Source organism: Rattus rattus, chromosome 9, assembly GCF_011064425.1.
Source record: "Rattus rattus isolate New Zealand chromosome 9, Rrattus_CSIRO_v1, whole genome shotgun sequence".
Taxonomy (NCBI): Eukaryota; Metazoa; Chordata; class Mammalia; order Rodentia; family Muridae; genus Rattus; species Rattus rattus.
In genome coordinates, this window is record NC_046162.1 from 13184716 (window position 1) to 13197736 (window position 13021).

Consider the following 13021-nt stretch of genomic DNA (forward strand, 5'->3'; position numbering starts at 1 on the left):
TTACACGGTAAGTAACCCTCTCATATAAAGTCTGTAGGAGATAGCAACATCAGACTTATCACCAAGGACATTTGTCTGTCCAAGAATACTAGATCCTGAGCCAAGAACACATTTGCACAACAGATCTGGCCTGGGGAACAGTGATGACTTGGCCATTGGCTACACCTCTCATAGCCTATCCACCTAAACAATAAGGGTCCAAGAGACAGCAAGCAGAGGGAGTAGGACTTCTCCAACTTCCTTCCCTGGGTTATCCATTCCCAGTCTCTAAACTAGATAATCAACAGTGTTAGACACAGTTCCTGATTCCCATGAGAACCAACTCAATTATCTGCCTTACTTGACTATCATGGATGAAGCACTCCAAGCAACTGTAAATAGAACTCTTAATCAAGGACTTGCCCTTTGACTCAAGAAAACTAAGAAGACATGTACAACATGTGAGTGAAAACAATGAATTCAATCAGTGATGTAGAAATAACTACTGTAATACTAAGTTCAAAGTAACCTTTCAAATGGACTGCCAATGTATGCTTAGATTGCATTCTATTTCAACACTTCTAGAACAAGAATTACTTACTGTACAGACAAAAACAGACTACATATCTGGACCTGACCCTAACCATGAAAATGGGTCCACAGGCACACTCTTAACCATTTTCCAAATAAGTATGTTAAACGGCTTTACCATGCAGAGCTATGGCTTCCCGGAAGGGTTGCAAATCAGTCTCTACAGATGAGCTAGTTTCCGTTGAAGTAGCTCTGTTAGGGGACACTACAGTCAGTCTTGGGGGAGCTCTAGAGTTTCGTGGTGGAGGAACCTTTCCACATAGGAAGCTGATCAAATCTTCTCTACGAATAGTTCTTCTGCGCTTTTTAACCCAGGCCAGCACATCCTTATTTCGTCGCTGATAGCCAATCTGAATTCCAATATCAAAACTTCGCTGATGGGTATCCACACTTTCTATTAGAAAAAAAGGAAAACATACAGTGATCATTACAGTTATGCCATATTTGCACCTAAAGAAAACCACTTTATGTTAACCAAAATGAATTATAAGCTATGCGCATTCGAAACCCAAATACTCTTAATTATCTACAATTTATCTTAGCCATGTTTAAAATGCAAAACATTTATTTCTTCAAAGTATAAATTCAGAGCAAGCCCTAATTCTAAAACTGATTTTCAAACCCTGGTCAAACAATAAAAATTATACACACAAATGAAGAACCTACTTTTCTTTAACAAAAGTAAATTGACAAACTTTAGTCAATTGTATATTATTAGTTGTTACTTAACTGAGAAACAAAATCATATCTACTCATGAATGGGTACTACTGTCCCCATACCCACTCCTTGCCCTCAATATATGTGCATTCTGCTTGTAGCCAGCAGCTTTAAAGTTCTGCGTTAAAGCCAAAATGAAGGGCTGGAGAGATGGCACAGTGGTTAAGAGCACTGACTGCTCTTCCAGAGGTCCTGAGTTCAAATCCCAGCAACCACATGGTGGCTCACAACCATCTGTAAGGGGATCTGATGCCCTCTTCTGGTGAAGACAGCTACAGTGTACTTATATATAATAAGTAAATCTTTAAAAAAAATGCCAAAATGAAATATTTTTTCCAATTATTTTAGGACACAACTCCCCTGTAGTCTGTCCCTAAGTACTACTGTAGTACCCTCAAACTAAGTACTACTTTTTTTCATCTCCTATACATTTTTCTAATCTTCACCCAAAACAAAGGATAGGAACCAGAAGAGAACAGCCTCCCTGGCCTATTGTCCTCCCTTCTTAAAAGTACAAGTTTTTTTTGTTGTTTTTTTTTTTTCTTTCTTTCTTTTTTTTGGAGCTGGGGACCAACCCAGGGCCGTGTGCTTGCTAGGCAAGTGCTCTACCACTGAGCTAAATCCCCAACCCCCAAAGTACAAGTTTTTGTTTGGATAACTAGCTATGTATTAAGCAACGTTCCCTCCACATTAGATGCAGGAACGGAACATGTAACTTAATCCTACATAACCAACTTCCATAATCTTACACCTAGCAATAGTAATAATTCTCAGTAATAAAGCCATTCAATTCTGGACAAGAATTCTGTTGCAAGCTAGTACTGGGCTCTTCTAAGTTTCAGGGCAGCACTAACGTAAAAACCAACTCAACACAAACTAAAGATATCACAAACTGTAGATATAGACGTAAGCCACACACAAACAATAAGGAGAGAAATGCAACGCATGCCACTAAATCAAGTTAATCCTGTGTACAAAATGCAACTCAGAAGGAAGACAATAAGGCTGACATAGTGTGTTTGTTTGTTTCCCTCAGGCATATGTGAGCACAGGCTGCAGGGTCAAAACTTGAAGGAGTCAGTTCTTCCCCCTTATGAATTCCAAGGATCTAACTAAGGTCCTCAGACTTGGGAACAAGAACCTTTACCAACTGGGTCATCTCACTGGCCTGAAAACCACTTGTATCCTATAAAATCTGACGACAGAATAGAATAGGCATGTAGCAAATGTATGCAATCCTAGCACTTGGAAAGCTGACTGAAGCAGAACTGCAGAAAGTTCACAATCAGCCTGGACTGCAGGAGCTCCAAGAAAGCCTAAGGTATTACATAGCAAGATCCTGTCACAAAAACAAAGATCACAAAATAAAAACACATTTTTAAAAAGCTTCAAAATTTGTCTTTACCATCTATCAAGGCAGAGCACTTTCTTCAACTATTGTTCTAGGCACTCCCAGATTGTACCAGATTCTCATTTTGTTCACCTTAGTAGGTTCCGTCCAAACAGACCACACTGAACTGAACTGAACTGAAGTGACTGTTAGAAGTTAGATATAAGCTGAGTAGAGATGGCATGGTGCACAGTTTTACACCCGGGGTTCCAGGAGAACCAGGACTACACACAGAAACCTTGCCTTACGAAAGGAAGGAAAGTTCAAATCCCAGCAAGCACATGGTGGCTCACAACCATCTGTAATGGGATCTGATGCCCTCCTTTGGTGTGTCTGAAGACAGCTATAGTGTACTTATATATAATAAATAAAACAAATCTTAAAAAAAAGAAAGGGAGGAAAGAAACAGTATGTGATAGGACTCTGTCTCCCCTATCCATTCTACTTCATTTGCTTGTTAAAAAAGCAATGTACTTTGCCCAAAGCTTATTGTAATGCATACAGAATTTTAGAAGACAATACTATTATTTCCTTTTACAGTAAGCACTTCCTACCTCGCAAAATAACTGAATCAACATTTGAATACTCCCTAAATGCTGACGAAAAGCTAAAAGCTTGTATGATATTTGTAGCCTTGTTTTTAAAGTAAATGAAGAGATCACCAATGAAATACATGGCTCCAATCATCTCTATAACCACAAAGCAAATAGATCTGAGATCAATCTGGCAGAAGAACCCCTGCCTGACTCTGAAGTGTGAAGCTTACCTACTGGTAAGTAGTAGATGGCTTACTAAAGATGATGTTCAAGGATATGCAAGAATAACTCAATGTATGCAATATCAGGAGAAAAGTCTCAATGTCTTACAGACTTCTAACCAACTCATGCTTCAAAGTCATTTTTAAAAGTAAAGGTAGGGGCCTAAAATGGTGTCTCAGTGTTTTAAACCTCTTGTTACTCTTACAAAGAACCCACATTTGATTTCCAGCACCCACATGGTTAACTTAAAATCATCCAGTTTTTAAGAACTGTATGCCCTCTTCTGACCTCCACAGGCATCAGGCATAGGCATGGTGCACATACATACAGGCAGGCAAAGCACTCACACATATACACATAATTATTAAATCTTTTTTGGGGAAAAAGGGTGAGGCTGAGACTGGGCTTCTCTTAACAGTTCTAGAACTCTGTAGATCAGGCTGGCCTCAAACTCAGAAATCCCCCCCGCCCCGACTGTTCCCCAAATGCTGAGATAAAGGCATGTGCCATCACTGTCCATCTTTTTTTAGCTATAAAAATAAAAACTAGAGGGAAACAACTGAACAGGACTGTTGGCACACAATACCAGCACTTGGAAAGTGAGGCGGAAGGACTGCCATAATTTTGAAGACAGCCTAGGGCAAGACAGCTCAGAACCAGTGTTACAGAAAAGGAAAACAATTCTAGAAAAAAAGAGTCAGATGTAGTGGCCCATACCTTTAACCTCAGTACTCTGTACAACACTTAGAGACAAGAGGATCTCGGTGAGCTTAAGGCTAGCCTTGTCTACACAATGAACCCCATGCCAAACATAATTACATGGTGAGTCACGTCTCAAAAAAATAACATAAAATGAACACAACTGACTGAGAGATGTAGCTACGATGATATATGAGGTAGAATGCTTGCATGCATGTACAAATGCCCATATTTGATCCTCAGTGTCTTAGGGTTTTACTGCTGTGAACAGACACCATGACCAAGGCAACATTTAATTACAGCTGGCTTACAGGTACAGAGATTCAATTCAGTATCATCAAGGTAGAAGTACAGTAGCATCCAGACATGCAAGATACAGGAGCTGAGAGTTCTACACCTTCATCTGAAGGCTGCTAGGAAAATACTGACTTCCAGGCAGCTAGGAAGGTCATACCCACAGTGACACAACCTACTACACAACCTACACCTCTTAATGGTGCCTCCCTGGGCCAATCATAACTATCACATTCCACTTCCTGCCCCCTCCATAAGCTTGTTCAAACACGAAGAATCTATGGGGGCCATACCTACACATAGCATAATAAAAAGTACATTTAGCCCAACTTCCAAAACCCCCATAGTCTATAGCAGTTTCAACAATGTTAGAAGTCCAAAGTTGAAGGTCTCTTTTGAGATTCATCCAGTCACATAGCTGTAATTCAAAGTAAGACAGGAAACCAGCTGGGCAAACTTCAAACTCTGCCATCTCCATCTCTGATGTCAAAGCAGCCTTTTTTTTTCCCCCCATCTTTGTTGACTGCAACAAACTTTTTTCTCCCAGGCTGGTTCCATTCCCTGTTAGCAGATTTCCTCAGCAGATGTCCCATGGCTCTGGCATCTCAAACATCTTGGGGTCCCAAGGCAACTTCAATGTTACAGCTTCTTGTTTCAATGCTGGGATTCATACAGGATCTTCTGGGCTGCTGGTGTCACTTCTCCTGCCCTGCCCTCTGCAGCACTCTAAGCTCAGGTTGATCCATTCCACTGCTGCTGCTGCTCTTGGTGATCATCCTATGGTGCTGGCATCTCCAATACACTGGGGTCTTCAACTGCAACCAGGCTTCATCAATAGCCTCTGATAGCCTCTCTTCACGGTGCCAAGCCTCAACTTCCTTGCATGACCCCTTCAGTCCTGGGCCTTCAACTGGCACTGCACCTTCACCAACATTCTCTCCTGGCCTCTCAGGACCACTCACAGTGCCAAGCCTCAGCTGCTCTCCATGACCCCTTCATGCTTCAAAACCAGTACCACCTGGGTGACTCTTACACATTACCAAGTACAGCTGTACCAAAAGAGACAATCTTGGCTCTCTGGAACATAGCTTCTTTGTGCTCTCAGAAACACTTCCAGAAGAGTTCACCTCAGTAACACTGGTCTCTTCTTAATCACCACTAATTTCTTAGCTTCAGCTCACCAGCATTAATTGTCCAGCAGTCTCTTCCTTTTGACTATAAAGCCAGAGACGAAAAAGGCCAAAGCTGCCAAAGCTCTGCCGTTTGCTAAGGCTAGAACATAGCCCTTGTTGTATTACATCATCACCAGCTTTCTAACTCCTTCATTGCCTAGCTTGGCTGTCCTAACTTGTTCTCTAGATTGACCTTAAACTCTTCACAGCTCTGCCTCCTGGGACTAAAAGTGTGTACTATCACACCTGGATTTAAGCTTTTCTTCACCTACAACTTGGTCTGCCCCTGGTTGGCCTTGAACTCAGAGATCTGCTTGCTTTTGCCACCTGGGTTTAAAGGCTTGCACTACCATTCTTGGACCTAAATTTAGCTGTGTGGGCTCTTGCCCCAAAGTCACCACTCCATTAGTTCAACTTAGTATCTTTGACACAGGCTTCAGCTTCCTTCCTGGTGCCCCTTTAATACTCAAACCATACATTTTATATTTTTCCTTTCTAAGCTTGCTATGCTTATTCAAAACGCTCTTCATGAAAAGTAACCAGAGAACAAAGTCTATAATGGGCATTTCTGAGACTTTGCCAATGCAATCAATCTGTGTCTCTTCACCCTTGCCTCAAAGCAGCCACTTCACCAAAATACTACAAAAACAGTCTCTAGGCCACATACTGAAGTTCTTCACTAAATCTATTGGGCAAGGTCTGCACAGTTTAAATCACTCACAGCAACAAAATCTTCCATATTCCTACTACTAGGATAGCTTATTAAGCCCCACTCAAAACATTTCATGGCTTTCCAAATCCACATTGTTCCAAACAAAAACATGGTCCTGCCTATCACCTAGCAAAACTCCACTCCTGGTACCAACTTCTATCTTAGGGTTTTATTAATATGAACAGGCACCATGACCAAGACTACTTAAAGGAAGGGCAACCTTTAACTGGAGCTGGCTTACATGGAAGCATGGCAGCTTCCAGGGAAACCAGGCACATGAGGAGCTGATGGTTCTACATCTTTATTTGGAGGCTGCTAGGAAAATACTGACTTCCAGGCAGCTAGGACAAAGATATTAAAACCCAAGCCCTGCCAAGCATACACAAACCATCACTCTCAGCATGGAGTAAACTGGGTTTGATAACACAAATCTCTAGTCCCAGATAGAAACTGGATGATCAGAAATTCAAGGTCATCTACAGCTAAGAGGCAAAACTAGTCTTGAAATACTGTGTATATGTTTGGGAAAGTTGGGGAGGGGAGCTTGAGAATTAGCTCTAAGGTTCCTAAAAGCTACAAAACAGACTAGTTCACTAGCTCCTACCCCAGCCTAACCTCGTTGTCTTATAAGGGATACCCATGCTAACCGTCTCCTGAGTGACAACTACCAGCCCAATCTTAAAAGATAAGCTTCCCAAAGCAAAAAAAGGTATTCAGAGACAGACATGGTAGCATGCCATAATCCTAATAATTAAGAGGTTGAGGTGGGATCACTGATGTTAAAGACCAGCAAGAACATTGTCTCAAAAGAAAAACAAGTTTAGCAATGTTATTTCCCAAATACCCACCAAACCTACCTAGAGTAAGCAAAACTTTTCATAATCTCTTTAGTTCAAGATATAGTTTATACTATGCCAAGGAACCAACAATATTTAAGGGATGTGTTCTCTTTGGAATGAACAAATGAATCAAAAACCACCCTCAACAATTTTCTTGCCAGTCACCTGACTCAAAACAAAGTAAAAAATAAACAAACAAACAAAGCAGCAGTTTGACAGATCTGGCATAGAAGGTCCAGGTTCTGTATTTGCCAAGCCATTCTCCCAGTCCTCTTTTTGAGACAAGGTCTTACTGTATGACCCAGGCTGACATAGAACTTGCCACCTTCCATCCTCAGAATCCCAAGTAACTAGGATTTACAAGCCTGTACGTATCACCAGGGCATGCCCAAGCACTCCACTCGACTGAATTTTGTCCTTAGGAAGCCAAAACTTGTTTTTTCTTCCAAATCTTTCTGAGACTAAACCACAAGTGCATGCTCAATTTTTCAAAAGCTCACTGGCAATTAAAAGATTTCCCCCACCCCCAAAAGATTCCCTAAGGGTCAATGAATAGGTTCAGTGGATTAAATGCCCTTACCACCACGCCTGAAGACCAAAGTTTAATGGATGTTTAAAAGAACTAACTGCCAACAGCTGTGTTCTTTGACTTCTGCATACAAATGGAACACACACTAAATGATATAACTTTAAAAGGTTTTTTCCTTCTCCTTTTTTCTGACTAGACTACTCCCCTTATCTTCTCACAAGACTTTCAGAATGACAGGATTCCTGGCCATAAAAACAAAAGCAAAATCATCCCATTCCTCAATGGAGTCTAATGAAAACTGGTCACAAAATCAAGTACAACTCCAAGAGAAAACTCTGGAGGAGAGCAGAGTTGGGTCTGTAAGGATTCAAACAGTGGCATGACCTAGAGTTTGCTCTGAATCATGGTCATCAATTTTACTAGATGGAGGTCAACATTTTTAACCTGGAAGACTTGGTCAGGTTTAACTTGGTGTAGTTTGTCTAGTAAGAAAATAGAGAACCTCTCAAAAAATATATACACTTTATTAAAAAAAAAAAGTGGATCCAGGCCAGGCATGGTAGTAATCTGTAAGTTCAACAGCCAGGAAAACAGAAAAACTTTTAGTTCAAGGCCATCTTGGGTTACATAAGGAGACACTCTTTAAAAAACAAGCAAATAAGCATGTCCCCAAGAACTCTTTGTTCTTCACAGGCCTCATTTTTAGTTTATCAAGTGCTTTATAAAATACATAAGAGCACTGCCCACTTCAGAGGATCCCTTCAAGATTTCTGCCAGTTATAATTAAATATTTAAATTTTAAATGTTTAAATATTTCAACAGAACTGTGAACAATCTGAGCTAAATTTCCCTTTCATGTTCAATTAACCTGGGATACTACTTTATTAACTTACTGGTTCTATTTAAGTTAGCCAAATATTCTTAAAGCTGTGTGTCTGTTATACAATGGTCACAGTCTAACCATTACACAGGTGGAGGGTGTAAAAGTAAACGATTATATTCATCCTCCTACAACAAAAAATAAGGTGTTGCTAAACCACCCAGTTCCCCACAAAATGTATCCACTCCTATTGTTCCTTTTATCTCACAGGACATTTAGTAGAATCAACAAGCACACTGACAACCCGGGAACTGCATGTCCTATTCAAACAAAAGCAATGCTCCTAAGCTCTCTAAGCAAAGAAAACTAGAAAATCATTTATTTTATTCTGTTTTGAAACAGGATCTCACTACATACCCTAGGCTGGCCTTGAAATCAGTGTTCCTCTTACCTCAATTCTCACATGCTAGGATTACAGACATTTTCCACCAAGCCTAGCAATAAGTAGGATTTTCAAATAAAGTAATCAAACTAATAATTATTTTGAAATCCAACCATCCTTTTTGCGGATTGGCTTTCAAGACAAGGGTTTCTCTGTGTAGGCCCAGCTGTCCTGGAAATCTGTAGACCAGGCCTTGAGCACAGAGGCCGCTGTCTCCTAGGTGCTAGGATAAAAGGTATACACTACTACCACTCAGCTCAACCCAGCTAATTCTTTAACTCAGCTAATTCTTTAAGGAATTAGCACAAAAAGAAAACTGCTAGCTTTAGTGTCAGAGGGATCTATCCTATCAGTATGCACCAACCCCAAAACCATAGGACATTCATATCAGTAAGTATATGGCTTAGGCTAGGGACCCAGCATCCAGAAAACGTTCAAAATTTGTTTTCTTCCCTTTCACACAAAAATTACATAAGCAAAAATATTAAGCCATGGTATCAAAATAACAGATTACAATGTAAAAAGAACTAAATGTTGGCAGGTACATGCCTTTTAATATACTCAGGAGGCAGAGAGTTCTTGATCTACAGAGAGACTGTCTCAAAAAAAAAAAATTAATTAAAGCAAAGCATTGAGCTACTTATGCCTACAAATGTGAACTCAATGGAGCCATTTCATAAGAGTAGAGCAATCAGGTATGTGGTTACCAGGGACTAGAGTGGGAAGATATATTCTATGTTAATAGTATGTGTATTAAAACAAAACTGCACATTTTTAAAAGGTAGTTTATTGTACATAAATTATAAAGAATTTAACTTAAAATTTTAATTTAAGAATTATTTTTAAATTTTAGTTCTATATAAAATGAAGAATTATTCCAAAGAGAATACTCAAGACCCTCAAAAGCACTGATAGATGCTAAAAATCTATTCAGTAGTCAGAACTTAGGATACTTGGCCTAGGATTGACTCAGCAGTCATTTGACGACCTAGCATTTTTGAAGCCCCTGGATTCCATCCCCTAACACCCTCCCCCAAATTTGAAAAATCCAGCTTTTAGCTAACCAAAGCTGACTAGTAATTAGTTAAACTATGTTTCTAGCAGAGCATGGTAGTACACACCTATAATCTAAGCACTAGGGAAACTGAGGCAGAACCACAGGTTTAATGTCAGCCTATGCTACAAAGTTAGACCCTGCTTCTCAAAAGCAAAGTCAATAAGCTGTTTCTATTTCTTCAATAAGACTGAACTGAGTTTCTCATTCCCTAAATTAACATTTTCAGTTAACAGTTCTCAAAATTACTGTCCCCTCAAACTACTAAGTGTACCTAGAACTCCTAACAGAATGATGACATCAAGAATCTGACACTCTGGAAGTTAAAAAAAAAAAAAAAAATCTGACTCTCAAGAAAATACTCCATAACCTTTCAACCTAAATTGTTATTTTCTGAACTGCATGAAATTCCATTACCATTACTGGTTTGTTTGTTTGTTTTTAACGTTTGAAAGCCTTTCTCTAAGCAGCATGTATACTAACAATCAAACCCCAAACTATTTTATCACAAGAAAAATCCCAAAGCTGTAATAATGCACAAAACCAAGCCTATTGTTACCAACAGTACAACGGCAAGCAACACCTTATTCCGACACACCTTGAGTCAATCAGATCTGAAAATGAACTCCAAAAAAAAAAAAAAGGCACCACAGAAAACAAAGCCATCCATTCAAACTCCCACAACAGACGCCAACAATTTACAGTCAATTACAAATTACTAAGTAGTTTTGAAAGAAAAGCTATGATGAACTTACTAGACACAAGCCAACATTCACAATTTCAATCCGATCAGCAAGAGTTCAGAGAACTCCAATGTTTTCATACCACCGTGCTCCAAGTGGCCAGTTCCAAGAATCTGCAGAGTGGGTAATCCCACCTCTAGGGTACAAAAAACACGTCTTCCCTGGAAGCCTTTTCCAAACAAAGCTCACCATCTTCCACTGCAGAGCTTCTTAATCTCGGCACTTTGCAGACTGGGTTAAATCCTTGCTAAAGGGTAGGAGCTAGAGGATGTCTCAGGCACTACAGTACAGTAACCAGCAGGCCCCTCTCCAGATTGACAACCAAGTGTCCCCCAGTCACTGTCATGTCCCCCAGGGAGGAACAGGAGTGTCAAAACCGCCTCTGGATATCTAGCTAGAACACCACAGATATTCTCAAGTTGCAAGGCATTCAAGGTTAGCAGAAGCTGAACTTGAGAGCAGAAAACAGACTCAGAACACATCGACTGTCAACCGGAACGTGGCCTGCCCTTCCTCCCTTCCCCCTAACCTGGCAATACAGCAAGGTTATCTTTACCTTTATAGAGGTTGGTGACTGCGGTGGCTGCGTTTTGGAAAGGGACCCAGAGAGAAAGTCCTGGCTGCTGACATACTCGGTCTGTAAACAAAAAGGAAAAAAAAAAAACAATAGGGGGAAAAAGACACACAAGGACATAGAGAAAGAAGAATGTTATTTGGGCGTCACTCACTCCGGAACGGCCATATTAGGTTTCGCCATTTTGTTCAGGGTTTGGGGATCCCAAAGGGAGCGTGAGGCCGGAGTTACTGGGTCGAGGAAGGGGAACCTGACAACAGCGCAGCCCAAGCTGCGAACGCCGCCTGGCAGGCTCAGGGAGGCGCCCCTAGCAGTCTCCGCCCCGAGGCCGACTCGGGGCACAATAGGGCCGCCCCACCGCCTCCTTCGCCATTTTGTGACAGGGACTCCTCCCCTACCCCCACGATCCGGCCGGACCGGTATATGGGGACCCTCAGGAGGTACTCCAAATCGGGGGTCTACCCATCCTTCATCGTAGTTCCCCCTCCCAGGGCAGCTCCTCCGTCGGCGTCGTGCGGGTCAGATGGCAAGGGGTCCGCGGCGCTGCCGTCCCCTCCCAGCCGTCGGGCTATCCCCGCAAGGTGCGAGGAGCGGCCAGGCCCCGGGAACCGAGCCGGGAACCGGGCGGAAGGGCAGCTCCGCAGGCCGGGGCGGCGCCAAGATGGCGGCGCGGCCTCACCTTTGTAGAGCTGAGCCACTGCCGTGGCCGAGTTCTGGAAGAGATGCCACAGCTTCTGCTGCTTGTGCTCGGGCTGCGCGGCGGCCGCCGCCTCCTCCTGCAGCTCGGGGGACAGCTGCTCGTCCTGCTCGGCCTCCGCTAGGCACTGCCGCTCCCACTTGGAGAACCAGTGCTCCGGCCCGTGCTCCTGGATCTCCGCCTCGCCCTCCTCCTTTCGCTCCTCCATCCTCCGCGGCCTCCCGCGGCCTGGCCGCCGCCGCCGCGTCCTCCTTAAGCGGGGCCCCCGCGGGAGCGTCGTCGTCGACAGGCCCGGGGACAAGGAGCCCGGCGGCCGGCCCAGGCCTCTGTGCAAGCCCGCGGAGCCGGCACCCACCCCGCACAACCCGAGGCCTCTGCCCACCGACCCTACTCAGAGGCGCCGCACCCTGCCCTGGCCTCGCCCGCACCCTTTTACCGCCCGCCCACGGCCCCGCGGCCTCGCTCCGACCGCCGCCGCTCTCCGACCGGCGTTCCCTGCCCGGCCTGCGCCGCCGAGCCCACCCCGAAGACTGAGGAACGTCGTCTACGGCGGCGTCGTCGACGCCTCTGCGGCGGCCGGGCCCCGCCCTCCCCCGCCCACATGCTGACTGGAAAGCGCCGCCTACTGGGCCAGCGGCGCCCCCGGGAGGAGGCGGTTGGGACGCGCCCACCGTCGGCTTTTCCCCATTGGCCCGCCGCAACGGGTTCCGCGTGCCGGCCCCTGAATGCAGCGTTCTGATTGGTTTACTCGCCTGTCGAACTGATGTCATCAATGGGCGGGGGGGCTGGGGAAGGAGTAAATGTCAGGCAACAAGAAGACTGTAGAGCAGGGAGGAGTTGACAGTGTTTGCGTGCGGCCAACCAAAGCAGAAAAAGAAATATATGCACACCGGAGCCAAGGGACTGCGCTTGCGCTCCGCTCCCGCACCCCCGTCAGAGAGTCACGTGACTCCGCCGGGTGACCGCACCCCGCGGGGGCCTTTCCGGGGCTTCCAAGTGCATGGTCATGC

The 13021-nt window shown here is 43.7% G+C and overlaps 1 protein-coding gene across 1 annotated transcript in view; it reads right to left on the reverse strand.

Moving 5' to 3' along the window:
- C9H16orf72 (chromosome 9 C16orf72 homolog) overlaps nucleotides 1-12554 on the reverse strand; it is a 29126-nt gene extending 16572 nt beyond the window's left edge. Inside the window, exons 1-3 of the mRNA XM_032914016.1 lie at nucleotides 11994-12554; nucleotides 11297-11377; nucleotides 689-964 (exon numbers count right to left, since the gene is read on the reverse strand). Of these exons, the coding sequence (XP_032769907.1) occupies nucleotides 689-964; nucleotides 11297-11377; nucleotides 11994-12219 (583 nt within the window). The 5' untranslated portion in view covers nucleotides 12220-12554. The remainder of the gene's footprint in view (nucleotides 1-688; nucleotides 965-11296; nucleotides 11378-11993) is intronic.
- Between the last annotated feature and the right edge of the window lie 467 nt (nucleotides 12555-13021).